General features: G+C 47.7%; 1 protein-coding gene across 1 annotated transcript; it reads left to right on the top strand.

The window, feature by feature from the left end:
- The first annotated feature begins 3,723 nt into the window (after positions 1–3,723).
- LOC115297923 (arylacetamide deacetylase-like 3) lies at positions 3,724–13,615 on the top strand. Its single transcript, XM_029946130.1, has 4 exons — positions 3,724–3,885; positions 8,860–9,076; positions 10,708–10,771; positions 12,841–13,615. Exons 2-4 carry the CDS (start codon positions 8,863–8,865, stop codon positions 13,613–13,615), a joined length of 1,053 nt encoding a protein of 350 aa, XP_029801990.1. The 5' UTR covers positions 3,724–3,885; positions 8,860–8,862.
- Positions 13,616–17,162: the final 3,547 nt, after the last annotated feature.

Here is a 17,162-nt window from a genome sequence, read left to right as displayed (position 1 = left end):
TTGTTTGGGCCAGCTCCAGCACACTGATACAGGTGACTTCTACAGTAAATGTGTACCTCTGTGTCAAATAACATTGCAGCAAGATACACAAAGGAAAAGACTGCTAAGAATTCCCCAATGAGTACGCAGGAGCAAAGATACATAACAGGAGCACTTGACTTGACCTTGGGCCAGGGATTCCTTGGCAGTCTGTGGTTGGGCTTCAAGGGCCCTAATGTCATGATCAAACTATTTCATGTGCCAGATGCTGGCACACAGCACCCTCCTTACCGTGCCTGGGAATGGGGTCTCTTAAAATCTTTGCCCACAAGGCTCCAGTTTGTCTCAGGAAAATCCATCCTGTAAGCTTTGGAAGGCAGCTAGAAGCAGAAGCCATTCTTCCTGGGCGGCGGCTGAGCATGGGCACCTGAGCACCAGCAGGTGGAAGGCTCCCTGTTTTGCATGCGCCTCCAGGTGTCCACTGGGGAGTCAGCCAGCCTCCCTGTTCCAGAGATCAGTCAACAGCGGTGGTTTCCCGTGACACTTGGGGTCCTGTTTAATGACAGCCTGCCCTCCCTCCACTCTTGCTCCCTCTCCCCTGCCAAGAGTTTTCGAATTCCCTGTATTAGACCTCCTCTTGCTCCTTGGACAAAAGGCTGCACGGCAGAAGGATCCTATGAGTTCACCAAACTCCATTTCACTCTCCTCCTTAGGTGGATGGAAGGTTTGGCTTCCCCAGGGTCCCATGCATTTAGGTGAGGCCATGTGACTGCGTTCTGGCCAATGGGATGTATTTCCCAGCCTGGCCCTTAAATTCTGCTCCATGGGTTCCTCTGCGAGCATGCTGTTCCTCGGGCTCCTGGCAAGGCACAGGGAATTAGCAGAGGTCCTAGAAGATGGAAGAATATCAGATGGAAGGAAACACGGATCCCGAAGTCACCAAGTGGTGTGGCTGTTCATCAGAGACGCCAGCATCTGTCCAAAGTCTGAGATACAAGGTCGTTTGTCATAGCAGCGAGCATTACTCACCCTATTTCCAGGAAATAAAAAATGGTTCTGGGCTTATATGTATTATGCCCTCGTTCCCCCTGTGATTTTGCATGATTTCTGAGTTAAGGGCTTATAAACCTCAGTGGTAACAGATTCCATTCCCTCTCATAGTAATCAATTGATCTGTGTATACTTTCAATTTCTTGGGTGAAATTCAGATATTTGTAAATATATATATTTTTAAGTTATTTATTTTGAGAGTGAGAGAGTGCATGTGTGAGCAAGGGAGGGGCAGAGAGAGAAGGAGAGAGAAAATCCCCACTGTCAGCACAGAGCCTGATGTGGGGCTCGATCCCATGAACCGTGGGATCATGACCTGAGCTGAAATCATGAGTCAGACACTTAACCAACCGAACCACCCAGGCGTCCCCAGATATTTATATTTTGACAAAGAAATCCTTCATGTTCAAAATCATTGCCACATAGTTTTACCTACTATAAAAAGGATCTTTCTAAGCATGACAGGAGAATAAAGGAGAAATTTCATTGCATAAAAATTACAAACATCAATGCAGAAAAACAGCATTAACAAGGTTAAAAGGCGAATAACTAGAAAAAAAAATCCTTAAAAATAATTTTTTAATTTTTTTATTGAAATATACACTCCGTGCAGTGTGATATTAGATTCAGAGGCACAACATAGTGACTCAGGAATTCTATACATTACTAAGTGCTCACAGCTGTATGTGTGTCCACTGTTTGTCACCAAACAATGTTATTACTACAAATATTTTTCAAGTCAATGCAAAAAGATAAACAAAAATAGAAAAATTTAGGTAAAGGGTATGAAGACACAAAATAAACTCACATGAATCCATTAAGGAAAAAACCTCAAATGATTGATAAAATATGAAACAATGTTATACTTCATTGGCTTCAAAGAAACGCACACTGAAAGCTCAGGGAGGTAAATAATAATGACTATTATCCCCATCTTACAGACTTGCAAACTGAGGCTTAGAGAGTGTATTGTATTGTCACTTGGTCACGATGAGAATGCTCTCTGGGGCAGAGCCAGGATTCAAATCCTAGTCTTACCGGCTCAGGGTTTTGTTGTTATTGTTTTTTCAGACTTTCTCACGCATTTGTTCTTTGGTATGCTACTAATGGTGCATATGAAATGCTAAATACAACGTGGAAATAGCCCACTGCATTATTTTCAAAGGAGATCAATGAAAATATTACAGTTTAAATAAAACTATACTTAGACTTTATAATTTTCAAACTTGACATGTTGATTTATTTTAATATAATTCATTGTCAAATTGGTTTCCATACAACACGCAGCGCTCATCCCCGCGAGCGCCCCCCTCCATGCCCATCACCCACTTTCTCTCAGGGTGTTTCGTCCTGGGCACTCCTGCCCTTCGGACCAGGTAACCCCTCGCGGTCAGGGCCATCTGTGCTGGATGTTATGCAGCATCTCAGGGGCCTACCCCGGAGATGCCAGGACCAGCCCCCGGCCCTCCCATTTGTTGTGACAACCAGAAATGTCTGTTGACATTGCCAGGTGTCTCCCGGTTGGGTAGGATCTCTCTGAGCTCTGACACCACAGTGGGGGGTGGAAGAGAGGGCAGACATCACTGTTACTACCTCAGATGTGGGACTTTGTCGTTAGGGAAGATTTTGAACAGTGACATCGGTCTCTGACCACACCTGAAAAGACAGGTGAGCTCAAATTTTCCTGGTTTACAATGAAAAGGACAAATCTTGTTCATTCATTCCTTCATTTGGTAGACATTTGTTGAGCACCTACTAAGCACCAAACCCTGACCTAGCCTCTGAGGATAAAGTAAGGAACAAAGCAAAAATTCTTGTCCCCACAGAGGTGTCATTCCACAGACACTAAACAGTCAAGTGAAGTATGTGATATTTCAGGCCATGATATAAAGGCCATGAAGAAGTGGGGGGGGGGCGCGTAGGGATGCTGGTGGGGAGTTATACCTTTAAATAAGGTCTCCAGGCACAATGTCACTCAGAAGGTGACATTTGAACAGAGACCTGCAGTAGGGGAGGAGTTGAGCTCAATTATTATCTTGGAGAACATTGTTGCACAGAGAATAGCAGGTGCAAATGGCATCGCCTTGGCAGACGAAGGAATAGCCAGTACGGCTAGAGTATAATTACAGCGTGAGTGCCACGAGAGCAATGGTGTTGTGACATCCATGGTGACTTCTCCAAGGCCATTTCCTTTTTTTTTTTTTTAAGTCTAGTGTGTGTGTGTGTGTGTGTGTGTGTGTGTGTATGAGAGAGAGAGAGAAGGAGAAAGAATCAGAGAGAGGGAGAAAATCCCAAGCAGGCTCTGTGTTGCCGCAGAGGCAGGAACTCACAAACTGAGATCCTGACCTGAGCCTAAACCAAGAGTTGAGCGGTAACCAACTAAGCCGCCCAGGTGCCTCTCCAAGGCCATTGCAGGTAGCAGTGCTCCAGGGTATAAGCTGGAACCTTGGAGCCCTCCTTTGCAGCTGAGTCAGGCCGCGTGAACCACTTTCTCCTCAGCATGGTCCTTGTCCTAGAACTCTGTCCTCACCTGAGTCTGTGACTCACCCGGGCTGGGCCAATGCTGTGGCGATGGGGAGGCGGGGAGGGCAGGGTGAGGTGTATATCTGGAAGAGGCTGCTGGCTCCCAACTGCGGCCCGCGCTGAATACAGCCTCCTCTCTTGGCCTCTTCTGCTTTGAAAAACAGCATTATGGCCTTCCTACTTCCGCTTGTTCTCGCCGCCAGCTCTGCGTTCCTGGGGGTTGGCGTGTGGGTGATCTGCAGCCATTTGCTCACTGCAGACATCCCCGCAGCCATCAGCCACCCGCTGAAACTGCGGGTCCTACATTGCCTTTTCCTGCTGTTGGTGACGTGGGTGAGTTGTGTGTTTTATTTTCCCCTCCACCTGAGGGTTTAAGGAGGGGTTGGGAAAGCACTCCAGAAGATTCTGGTTGTAGATTCAGTAGTAGAGGCTGGCTGCATTTTATTCTCACATCCGAATGATCTCTATTAGGTAACCTGTTTGCTAAGAGGTTCTTGGTCTCTTCCTAGTGTTGCTCAAGATGAACTGGGCTTAGAGCCAGATAATGAATAAAAGATTTACCTCCTCAGTTATCAGGAAAGAATGATCTGCTCCAGCCCTGCCTGCCCTGTCTCCTGTCTTACTGTCTTCACAGCACACACCAGGAAGCTGTGTGGACAGGAATGAGTTACTCCGAATTTTGAGCCCCCATGACCACCTACCTAGCTAGACCCAGCCAACAACAAGGTGCACACGCCAATTAGTAAATTAGTACGAGTGAGCAAAACTACAGAATGTGACTTTAGATACAAACACACACACATTATGTTATCTTGTTACTTTTGAGAGACGGAGAACTGTTTGTGTCATACAATTAGATTCTGCTCATTATTACTGGTGTGTGAATTTAATAAAATAGGTACAAACGGATCCTGGTGAGAATTGTGTCAAAGTTCCCAGTGGGAACTTACTTAACAGAAGGGACTCCCCGGTGTTTTCTCTCTTTTCTCAAGCCCGGCTAGTATCCTTATGATTGTTGTTCTAAATTCTAGTTCAGGCATATTACTAATATCATAGATCCCTGGCTATGACCTCTTTTTTTTTTTCTTTTGGGATGAATTCCTGTCTTGGCATTTTGTTTAGGTCTCTGTCTTCAGTGTGTTAGGAAAGCCCATTCTGTTTCCTGTTCCCGAGAGTTAAGGCTATAATGTTCATTCATTTTGCATGCACAGCCACGCACGTGCACGCGAGAGAGAATGAGCAGGAGAGAGGGCAAAAGGGAGAGAGAGGGAGAATCCCAAGCAGGTTCCATACTGTCAGCATAGAGCCTGACATGGAGCTCGATCCCACGAAACTTGAGATCATGACCTGAGCTGAAATCAAGAGGCAGGTGCTTAAGTGCCGGAGCCAGCCAGGCACCTCAAGAGTAATGGTTGTATTAAGAAGACCTCATAGGGACACCTGGGGGGCTCGGTTGGTTGAGCTCCGACTTTGGCTCAGGTCGTGATCTCACAGTCCATGGGTTCGAATCCCGCATCGGGTTCTGTGCTGACAGCTCAGAACCTGCAGCCTGCCTTCGGATTCTGTATCTCCTTCTCTCTCTGCCCCTCCCCAACTCACTCTCTGTCTCTGTCTCTCAAAATAAAGAAAAAAAAAAGAATTAAAGAAGACCTCATATACTGTTCAAAGCTTGCTGCTTCAGGAAGTGTCTCTGGTGTGCCCTATGAACACTCTGCTACTGTATTTTGGCTGCTCTTTCCCTCAGGTCCGTCCTCTGCAGAGTTTCTCTTTGCCTGCAGTAGGGTGTCTGGACCTTGTCTGGCATGGGGTGAGCTTTAACTAGGTGTGTTTTAGTCTACTTGTTAAAAGAAGCTAGATCCTATTTTCCCTAGAGCTGCACGCTATGATCAGTAGACCTGGGATGTGGTGTGTGGGGGCCGGCGTGGGGGGTTGGGGGTGGGGGGTTTGTGCTGGTCTTCTTGGGGAGCGGCCTACTGCGCTAGCTCCCCGGGGGACTTGCCCTACCTGGTTCAGAAGCACCTGCAAGGTGCACAAAGGGAAAGAGTCATTTTTATTATAACACAGCTCAGGATGTCTTCATTTAAAGGAATTTCAAGTTTTGCAATTTGATAATAACAGATCTAGGTAAGTATAAAATGAGAATCTCCTACAGTTCTGAAAATCTAAGTCTGGTTGATGATTTAATACCTTATAACCAGTAAGCCTTCTGATGTAGTTAGAGCTGCAAACAATAATGTACCTGTCCACACCCGCTGAGAGCCGAGTGGCTCTGGAAATTGGCATTTCTGTTTCTTTGGTCCTTGCTGCTGGACTCAGAAGTTAGGAACATGTCCAGTGGCTTTTGTAAAATCCACTGTTGTTTCACAGAGGAACGGCTTTCAGGAATAAAGACTTAACTGACGTTTCTCCCTTTAACAAGATGCTTAGCATAGTGTAGTCAGTGAGAGATCATGTTACAGAGAAGGAAATTTAACTGGATTTTGTGTTAATTATATAATAATCTTGTTTGAGATACCATGAACAACTCCCGGATTTAAAATCTGTATATAAGATATCAGCACAGCTTTCTCCATTTCTTTCGACTATTTTGTAAAACTTAAAAAATGTATGATTGCTTAAATAATATTTTCCGAATTAGTAGGGAAAAATTCTTTCATGAGGTGCCCTTTTCCTCACGTATAGAGCTAGGGTATTATGGACATTGGGTAATAAAAGCCTTGTAAATTTTTTTTGATTCACTGATAGTAAGAAATGTTTATCTTATTACCTGTGTCTTATATGATGTGTGTGTGTGTGTGTGTGTATGTGTGTGTGTGTGTGAACTAAAAGTTTAAAATAAAGTGATGCACCTGCAAGGCGCAGGGGGGCGGGGCTTGGTGTAAGCGGCTCCAGCTTCCGCTGGGTGGCGCTGTGCTGCCCACTGAAGCCTGGCAGCTTGATAGGCTGGGCCATGGCAGGAGCCAGTTTTCTCTCCCCTGGGGCAGGGAGTTCTCCCCAGAGGTTGTTCAGGAAGCTCTCACGGAAGAGTGAAGGATCTCCACTGGGTGTCCCAGGTGTCCCTCAGGCCCCCCTGCCTCCCGCTGTCTCTGTCTGGGCTTTCTGCTGCCGGGTGGCACAGTACCTTCTCAGGCACAGGGCTGGGTTTCAAAATTCCAAATGTAGGGACCCATTGTGGCACAGGCCCACGCTGATCCTCCGAGGGAGGGCTTCACTGTGCTGTGGCGGGTGCCTGATTGTCCCAGAAGAATGACCGCATGATCCTGCGGGGTTCAGTGTTTAAGGTAAAGCCCCAAAAAGCCGACGCCAAGGCTTGCTGCTCTCCGTCTCTGTTCCTCTGCTTGTAAGCGGCCCTCCACGAGGAGGCTTCTTTTGCTCCCTCTAGTTGTGCAGTTTGTTCTGTGAGTCCTCAGATCAGTTTTCCTGGGTGTTCAGAAGGATTCGACATTGTCTAGCAGTGCTCGAGGGATGAGGCAAGCCAGGACCCCCCCACAGCTCCACCATCTTAACTCCCTCCAAGGCTAGGGCTTTCTCAAGCCTCTTACAGAATGAGAGGGAATTGCAAGCGCTTGTTCTCATGAAGACCGATTCCTGGAGAAGAGCCCACTGGCTGAAGGCTTCCTGTGTCCAGCTTTCCCAAGAGCTGATGGTTTGTTCTCCCGGCCTTGACACTCATAGTCTGTAGTCTGGGCTCCCAAATATAGCGACTTAGTTTCCTCATCTGCAAAAGAGAGGGAAATAGTAGTCTAGACCTCACAGCATGTCGTGGGTTAAGCGGTCCCCAGTGCAGGTTACAATTCCTGGCGCGAAGGAAACCCTCAATACGGATTAGCCTTATCCTGTTTGTTGATTTGCTGTTGTTGTTTTACAAGGACATGGCACGTAACTACTGCGTGTCACCCGCCAGTTCTGGCTCTGGGATCAATGATAGGCAAGAGAAATAAGTCCCAGATAGAGTCTGCCTTCAGGGAGCTGATGGTCTCACGGCAGTGTTGGTGGGGAGACAGAGAGAAGAACAAGCAAAACCACTACAAACCAATCGATTTGCGAGGGGGAGGACTGCTTTGAGCAACGTGGAACTGGGTTTCTTCATCTGGGGTTCCCTGAATCCCCACGGGTGGCAGAAGGCAAGGGGTTCGTGGATGTGGCGTGGGCGAAAAACCGCTCCATCTGCCCTCACGTCTAAAGGAAATGCGGGGTTCCCATCCACGAGGGGACAAACCACAGTGACAGCAGAACCTGGGACTCTGTCACCAAGAGGAATCCCACATATTTTCAGGGCATAGTACACCGATTGCAGATATGGGGGGAAATGGCACGTGGGTGCTTCATTTCTTCGAGCTTCTGATGGTGAAGCCAGCCGGAGAGCTCACTCTTGAGTGTGCTCATAAGGAAGCACATGCATTATTACATCACACGTGCACGTTACTATTTTGATAACCATGATCGAAAAAATAACGCTTTCCTTTGTGAACCCGCATATTTTACTTTATGTGTCAAAAACATTCTGTGACAAGGTCCACAGGCGTCACCGAAAGCCAAAATGGTGTTGGTGCAGAAAGGGTTAGGAACCACTAGGAAGAGGGGACCTGAGGGAGAGACCGCTTTGTTTGCTTTTACTTATATAAATTTATTTTGTATTTTTTATTTATATGAATTTATTTTATTCATATATATCACTATCACTTTTCATACTATTTTTTTTGTTACTACGCAAACTTTCAAATATACACCAAAGGAGACAGGAAACTATGAAGATGCCCCAAATACCCACCCCCTCCCCCAGTCTTGTTTCCCCAGTGCCCCCACCTTTGTCCCCTTCGCATTTCTTAGGAAGTGGACCTTAGACATCATATTATTTTATCCAAAAAGTTTCAGACATTATCTCTAAAAGACTGGAACTCCCTTCACCTTTTAAAAAACATAACCACAGAGTAGTTCCCATGTCTTCAAACTAGCAACTAATGCTTGGGATGGCCACGTTGGCTAGGCTGGTCCAAGAGGCCCTCCCCCAGGAACAGTGGTCATATCCAGGCCACGGTTGGGGACTGTTCTGGGTGACAGGGACCCTTATGGGGTGGCCAGAAGCCCAGTTTGAGGGGCTGGGTGTCAGTTGTCTGGGGAAAGAAGATGAGAGGGGCAGTGTGGACCTTCACGGTGGGGACCTACTGCAATGTCACAGGGGCGCACGTAGACGCGTGGTCCAGCCTGTCCTCCAGCCGTTCTGCTGGGGACGTGGGTCGGGGCTGGACACCAGCGCAGCACAGTTTGAAATCCTTCCAGCCTCATTTCCTCCTCTCTCACCAACAGGGGATGATTTTTGAGAAACTGAGAATCTGTTCTATGCCCCAGTTTGTCCGTTTCATTCATGATCTGTGGCCACTGAAGGAGGATCCAGATGTCTTGGTCACAGACCTCTACTACGGGACAATCCCTGTGAAGCTGTACCAGCCCAAGGTGTCCTCCTGCGTCCCCAGGCCTGGCATCGTGTTCTACCATGGCGGCGGGGGGGTCCTGGGGACCCTGAGTAAGAGCTCTTCCTCCAGACTCCTGCTTATAGCATGACAGCCCCAGAGAGAGCTGGGAGGGCACCCACCTGCCAGCAAGAGACAGCACCCCAGTGTACCAGGACCAGGGCACACCCAGACAGTTAGGGGTCCCAGATCATTCAGGTGGCAAAGATATGGAATGCACTGATCTCTTTCCGGAACTAAGGAGACCTATACATGCACTATATATATTCATATATACATAAGCGATATATGTTCATATATACGTATGTGTATATGTGTGTATCTATGAATATGTATATATACATGAAATTCATACAACATAAAATTAACCACTTTATTTTTTCTTAATGTTTATTTATTTCCAAAAGAAAGACTGAGCATGGGTGAGGAAGGACAGGACAGAGAGAGGGAGAAACAGAACTTGAAGCAGGCTCCAGAGCACGATGTGGGGCTTGAACTCACAAACTGCGAGATCATGACCAGAGCAGGAGTTGCAGGAGTTGGACGCTTAACCAACTGAGCCACCCAAGCGCCTCAACCACTTTATTTTTTTAAAAATTTTAAATAGAAAGAGGTCCAAAGTGAGAGAGGGACAGAGAGAGAGAGAGAGAGAGGGAGAGAGAGAGAGAGAGAGGGAGAGAGAGTGTCTTATGAACAGAGCTAGAAGTGGGGCTCGATGAGCTCACGCCATGTGGGGCTTGAACTCACGAACCGTAAGATCAGGACCTGAGCTGAAGTTGGATGCATAACTGACCTAGCCACCCAGGTGCCTCAAAATTAACTGCTTTAAAGTGCACAGCGCAGTGGTGTTTAATACATTCACAATGTCCTACAACCACTACCTCTATTTAGTTGGAAATAAGGATTTTTTTAAAGTGGGAATAGCTCAAAATATGTCCTTTTGTTTCTTACCAGCTGTTGTCTGAGGCAAATTCTGGTACAGACAGAAGAACCAAACATTGAGAAAGATTAATGACAGAAAATACTCAAAATCGAGACCATTTTACCATCTTAACCCCCACCCCCACACACTGGTGCCCCATGAGTTCGAGGGAAAAACGCTTTTTATTTGATTTCAGCCCTGCCTTCTAAACTGTGTAATGTCAGAGGCACACTAAGGGATTTGATACAACCATGGTTTTGGTTGGCCTGCATAATGAATGGCGGTAATAGTCAGTAGGTATTAATAAACATTATAAATAATTAATATTTACATGGCAGGCATTGTGGAAGCCCTTTGTGTGCATTATCTCATTAAACACCCCCCCTCCCCCGCCGCCCTGTTTTTATCATTGTGCCCATTTTACAGAGGTGGCAGTCAAGCCTCAGGGAGGGGAAGGCACTTGCCCCAGACTACTTCGGCTCAAGCTCTATGGCCAAACAGCATCTCAGATATTATGAATGAATTGCAGGATCAATGGGGGCAAGGAGAATCTTAGAGAAAGTTCTTCAGACAGGATCTAGGAGGAGAAATTCTAAAAGGTGGGGAGGAAGGTCTGTTCCATAGCTGGAAAGAAAGTTTGCAAAACCTCCTCCCCAGCTCTCTGTTCATGGTGGATGTCAGAGAAGGGGCAGCTCATGATGATGGCTGGCAAAGGAAGCTACTCATCTTCCTAGTGAATGTTAAATACTCTTTGTTTTCTAGAAACCCATCATGTCATATGCTGCCGTCTGTCCAAGCAGAGTGGCTCCGTGGTCCTAGCAGTTGGGTGAGTAAAGGGAAGAGGGGGTGGTGCTGGATAAGGGGGGTGGAGAGGCGGGAGCTGGGGCAGGCAGGGGGGGTGCAGGGGCACCGGAGCAGGAGATGGGCTGTGAGCAGCGGTGAGGAGAGGAGGGACAGGGAGAGGCAGAGAACGGCACTCCTTCCTGTGGGTGGCCCTCGGGCGTTCTGTGCACGGTTACATCTGGAGGCTGTGTGCAGAGTGGTTTTGCTGGGTAGATCGAGGGCGGGGCTTGGCAAACATGAGCCCTGTTGGGTGACACAGAGGCACGTTCCAGACACTTAGCACCTCTGTCCACGAAATACCATGTGCCCTGCACGGTGCCCAGACAACCTCAGACATCGAGCGCTCCCGAAAGGGCAGTCCACGCTGGTGAGATCCGCCGAAGGTAGTGAGGAAAATTTAAAAGCCACTCTCTTTTCTTTTCTTTTTTTTTTTTAAATATTTTATTGTCAAATTGTTTTCCATACAACACCCAGTGCTCTTCCCCTCAAGTGCCCTCCTCCATCACCACCACCTCTCTTTTCTAACTGATCTTGGAGCGCCAAGCTCCCAGTCTGGAGTCTCAATGAGGGCTTGGTGGACCTGGGGCAGGAGAGATGTGAGGTGGCCCCTCCCTGGGCCTCCACCTCAGGCTAAGTGGACTCATAAGAGGAGTGGTCACTGTGGTCATGTGGGCTCATCCTCCCGCCCCTGCCACCAGACACCTAGTCCCGTGGGGGCAGGATGGTCCTTCCGATTAATCTTTCCTGCAGTTTCGTTTCAATGCACATTCCAGGGGCACCTGGGTGGCTCAGTCGGTTGAGCGTTCAGCTTCAGCTCAGGTCATGATCTCGCAGTTCGTGGGTTTGAGCCCCGCGTTGGGCTCTGTGTGCGGACAGCTCAGGGCCTGGAGCCTGCTTCGAATCCTGTGTCTCCCTCTCTTTCTGCCCCTCCCCAACTCCTGCTCTTAAAAAAAATTAATAAATGCATGTTCCATAGAGCAATACCAGTTGCCAATGTCTTGGTGGGAATACATTTCCCAGCTTCCTTGTGGGACAGTTGGCTGAGTCAGCATGAAAGATCCAGAAATCTGTCCTGGAGGAGGGAGAGGAACCAGAAAAACCACTCACTTTACAATTCTTAGCTCCCAAACCACATGTGCAGTGGGACAGAAGTCTTGATCCAAGTGTTGGCCATGATCTGCCTTACAACTCTGATCAGTATGAGATGCCAGCAAATCTCTGCAGAAAATTATTTGAGGAGTCCAAGGTAGCTGAGTTTTTAGAGTAGAAACATCGCTGTCCTGGCATGAACCCAGGTAGCTTAAAAGAAGAGGTACCACGACGGGAATGGTTGGCAAACGTTCGTTTATCCCACAGAATATTTTTCTTTCATTGGTTCTTTTTAAAATTTGAGACCAGCATTTAAAACGACAACCTTTCTCACAACACCCGGGTTTCTGGAATCTCTTGAAAAATCAGGAGGTTCAGCGTGGCATGCTGCTGCGCCTCCATGGCAGTATTTGCATGGCACACCTGTAGGACAGCAGTGGTCCAGAGTGGGCGTGGGTGACCTGGAGGAGATGCGCATGTTAACTGCTGGCCCTGGGTGATATTTATGTCTGCAAGGGACTCCCACCAAACCTGTGAGCATGTCAGGACTAATTAGAATGGAAACCCAGGCAAATCTGGAGCTTCTTATATCAGAATCATAAGAAAAGGGGACAGGTTCTGAGCCAGGGAAGGACCAGTGGGTAGGTTCAGAAGATGGGGTTCGTGTTGGTGATTGCTAAGTTCTTGACCCATAGGTGGATGACAGGGCTCTTGTGGTCACAGGCTGTCCCAAAGGGGCATTGAGGCAGAGCGAACGGCAGCCACCACTCACAGAGCCTGCCTGCCAGGCACTGTGGGCTTTATGCCTGTACCCTCCTGTAAGTCTCATACCGTTAAGTTCATTTTCTTGGGCTTCAGAAAGAGAAGCTAATGGACGAAATTTGGTCTAAGGGATGCTAGACACATTTCGGTGGCTCTGCTAGGGTGATGAGTGTAAACTGTGTTCCTTGATTCTTTTTTTAGATACCGCAGCCCACCGCAGCATAAATTCCCAGTGGCGACAAGAGACTGTATTGCAGCCACTATCCACTTCCTGAAGTCCCTGAATGTGTATGGGGTGGATCCAGATCGGGTCGTGGTCTGTGGTGACAGTGTGGGAGGAGGACTGGCCATGACAATTTGTCAAAAATTTCTTGGCCGTCCAGATCTCCCCAAGATCCGTGCTCAGATCCTGATCTATGCTGTTTTGCAAGCTTTGGATTTTCAATCTCCTTCCTATCAGCAGAACAAGAATATCCCAATGCTCAGTTGGAATTTCACCTTCTACTGTTGGAGTCTTTACCTGGACATCAACCCCTCCTGGAAAAGCACCGTCATGAAAGGTGCCCATTTGCCTGCTGAAATCTGGGAAAAGTATAGAAAGTGGTTAGGTGCAGAAAACATCCCGGAGAGGTTTAAGAAGAGAAGTTACCAGCCGGTGCTCCGTGAGCCCCTAAACGAGGCTGCCTATCTGGAGACAAACATCGCTCTGGATTTGATGAACTCACCCCTGATTGCAGAAGATGAAGTCATGTCTCGGCTTCCCGAGACTTGCATTGTGAGCTGTGAGTATGACCTTGTCCGGGACAGTTCCCTGTTGCTCAAGAAGCGCTTGGAGGACCTGGGGGTCCCAGTGACATGGCACCACATGGAGGATGGTTTTCATGGAGTGCTTAACACCCTCGACATGGGCTACCTTCAATCCCCCTGCTCCACGAGGATTCTAAATGCAGTAGTCCACTTTGTAAATGAGTTGTGACCATTTTTCCTTCCTGTTAGAGCTACAGGAGTGTGCATTCCACCACCGTCTGGTTCCCCGATGGGACTCTGTGTGTTGTGATGTAGGTGATGCTGAGTGGGGCTGGGGAGGGTATCGAGGTTGCCATGTCTTTCTTGCTTCAGGTTCTAGAACTATAGGATGCATGTTTCTGGTGTCTGAAGGGAGAGCAGTAGGAGAGACAGGTTTGAGGAGCTCTGTTCATGTTCATGGTTGGAAACATTTGAGCTGACGACCTGCAGTGGCCTTTTGAGAGAGTGAAAGATCATATAAGGGCTGCCGATGGCTTCTCTGGGGGAGAATTCAGGCTGACGTAGGCTAGGGGTAGCACTTGGCTGGCCTTGGAATGAAACAGGGGCATCATATGCAGTCCTGTGGGCTTTTTGCAGCCTAGCTCAGAAGATGGGCCTCTGATGTTCTAGACCGCTGGGTGGAAGTGGAGAAATGGGTGTCACTCTCCTCCCTGGGCACATAGTAACATTTTTCCTGCTGTTCCTCTGTCTCTGAGCTCAAGGTTTTGACTGTCTGAGCTGCAAGAGTTAGGACAGAATGGATAGGTCTTCCATTGTGGTGGGCACCGAGTAGCTGATGAAGGCAGCTTAAGTCCCATACTGGCCTTGGAATGAAGGACGGGGTCAACTCCACCCAGTGCTTGGATGGAGCATGAGGGAGAAAGAGTATTTTCCTCACATCAACGCTCACTCTTCTACAGTAGACATCAATGCTTGTTCTACTGGGTGGAAATCAAGGCTAACTCTACTACAAAAGCTAAATGAACCCTGAATCAAAGTACTTGGAAGTGACAAGAGATGTCAAGGACCATTCAGAAAGTTGGCCATGTGTCCCTGAGGAATGAAAATTCCAATGAAAGGGATGGCCCAGGTTCCCAGACTGGCCCTACCCGGTCTTCAGATTGGCTAACAGCTTTTATAAGCCAAGATCCCAGTCTACTGCACAGAAACCCCTGGCTTTCAGTTGGATGCTCATGCTGAAACATGGAGCAGAGAGGTATCCCGTCTGGTAGCTTCTCAATCCATTCATGGCAGAAGACCAGCAGGTGCCTTTGCTGGAGAAATAGGAACTACGCACTGAAAGCACCTTGTCTGGTGATCCTTCAGCTGTTGGGGAGCACTGGGATCTGAGGAGCATGGTCCCTTCTAGACCAGATCTCTGAGCTGAGTCTGGGTAGGCTCCCCTCCTGGACTGTGGCCTTCATTGTTTTACCCTGCCTCTGGATATAGGTAATTGGACTGCGCTGACCTTCTGGAGAGTTGGGTGGTTAGCTGTTTTACTGTGGGGTGGCAGGGAGCTTGTGAGGGGGGATGCGCCAGCTATGCTTTGGAGGCTGGAAGAACCTCTGGGTTTGAATTTCCACCTGCCTGTGATAAGAAAGCTGCTGTTTCGAGTTGCTGCCCAGGCATTTTACAGCATCACAGTCCTGCTGGACATTCAGATAAGGACCTGGAGCTTAAGATTCCTGCTGTTAAGTTCCCACTTTACTTTTCCTGGGGCGCCTTTTAAAACAACCATTTAGGGTTGAGTCCATAAGAAGTTAATGACCTCCACCCCAGCCACCTTCTCAGTAACAGGTGCTTACTACCCTGACCTCTCCTGCTCACTGGCCTTCCCATGCTTCATTGTACACCCCAACCCCATTTCTGGGATCTGTAAACAATAAATCTTGAGACTTTACTACCTTTATGTGAGCCTTCAATCAAAAAACACCGGGTTTCCACATCCCTAAGGTTGGAGCTAGGAAGCCAAGGAAGCTGCCTGTCAATCTGTGTGGGAGGCTCATACCTTCTCACTCAGCAGGTCATAACCTGCATGTTCTAAACTTAATACACCAGCTATGGACTCCCAACACACTCATGTGTTCCTCACATGAATTCTACAAGGGAAATATTCTTTTTTAAGTTTTATTATTATTTTTTTTTCAGAGAGAGAGAGAGAGAGAGAGAGAGAGAGAGAGAGAGAGTGAATGAGCTGGGGAGGGGCAGAGAGAGAGGGAGAGAGAGAATCCTAAGCAGGGTCCACGCTGACAGCACGGGGCTTGAATCCATGAACCATAACATCATGACCTGAGCCAAAACCAAGAGGCAGATGCTTAACCAAATGACTGACCAGGAGCCCCCAAAATAAATATTCTTAAGCCCATTCCCAGATGAGAACACTGAAGCTCAGAGCCATTAATAACGCTTCACTTCGTGTCTCTTTCTGGTAAGGTATGCATTGTAGCCCTGATCCAACCAACAACACCCCCTTTCTGCCGTGCCCCCTGGCCCATTAGCTCTTTCCTTTCCCCTCATTCAGAATGAAAAGACGACTCAGTCACATGACTTTATTTGAGTCATTTGCCATACACCTAGGTGTCAGCTCCTCAATCTGAGTCACGTTGAGGAAGCAAGGTGTTTTTGCCTCATGTTTTCCTTCATTTTTCAACTGTAGCTTTCTTGAAGTCCGAATGACTTTGGACTTGGTCACTGTAGGCTTTTCCAGCTGAGGCACCCAGCTAATACCAGCTCAGGAAAGACGGTATTAGCGGGGCTACGTACACCATTAAACTCGGATGCTCTGCAAGCGTTTTCTCAGTCAACTCCAGGACGTCCCTGAAAGGATCTGCCAGTTAGCCCATGGCAAGTGCCATTCGATAAAGGGTAACATGTCACATCCCAAAGTGCTCTCATTGGTCCCGAGGTACCTGAAGATAAGGTCCTAAGGCAATGTGGGATCATGGGCAAAATTAGAGTCCACTGCTCTTCACTCTACTTCCCTTTCAGTGTTTTCATTGGGGTCCTCCTCACCCCCACCCAGGATCTCCCTGCCTTTCTGACCCCAAACCTTGTCTCCCTCTCTGCCTGCACTCTTTTGCTCTCTGTTATCCCTGGGCATCCCTAGGCTAGTCTGGGTTAGGCTCTGCCACAAGGGCAAATGGTCCCCACAGTCTTGGTGGCTTATGATAGCAAAGGTCTTTTTCTTGCTCACATTACACATTGCACGGCTTCATGGGTCCAGCTGGGGCTCCGCTCCACATCTGTCTACTCCAGGACCCAGGCTGACGGGGCAACATCTCCCTGAAATGCCTTCAGTCTCGTGGCAGAGGAGAAAAGAACACAGCAAATCACACACTGACTCCTCAAGCTTCCATTCCTCTTTTGGCCAGAGTGAGTCTGACCTTGACAGCACAAAGGAGCGCCATCCTCCCCAGAGACGGGCAGCAGATTATTATTTTGGACAAAATTACAGCTTACCACACCCTCAATCAATCATAATATTTCCATTATACCTTTAAAAATTAATTTTAAATTATATAAATGTTAGACAAAATATTATCTTTCAATTAAAAAATTTTAACATTTATTTATTTATTTATTTTATTTTTTCAAATTGTTTTCCATACAACACCCAGTGCTCTTCCCCTCAAGTGCCCTCCACCATCACCACCACCTCTCTTCCCCCCTCCCCCTCCACCCCAACCCTCAGTTCATTCTCAGCATTCAGTAGTCTCTCAAGTTCTGCTTCCCTCTCT

This window comes from Suricata suricatta, chromosome 8, assembly GCF_006229205.1.
Source record: "Suricata suricatta isolate VVHF042 chromosome 8, meerkat_22Aug2017_6uvM2_HiC, whole genome shotgun sequence".
In the NCBI taxonomy this organism is placed as follows: Eukaryota; Metazoa; Chordata; class Mammalia; order Carnivora; family Herpestidae; genus Suricata; species Suricata suricatta.
Note: the sequence above shows the minus strand (reverse complement) of the source record. Positions and strands in the feature narration are given on the sequence as shown.

Excerpts from the sequence above, each read along its gene's own strand:
- LOC115297923 (XM_029946130.1), top strand. The coding sequence starts at position 8,863 with ATGATTTTTGAGAAACTGAGAATCTGTTCTATGCCCCAGTTTGTCCGT. Across the intron at positions 9,077-10,707 it reads GGGGGTCCTGGGGACCCTGA|AAACCCATCATGTCATATGC; the intron begins GTAAGAGCTCTT and ends TTTGTTTTCTAG. Across the intron at positions 10,772-12,840 it reads TCCGTGGTCCTAGCAGTTGG|ATACCGCAGCCCACCGCAGC; the intron begins GTGAGTAAAGGG and ends TTCTTTTTTTAG.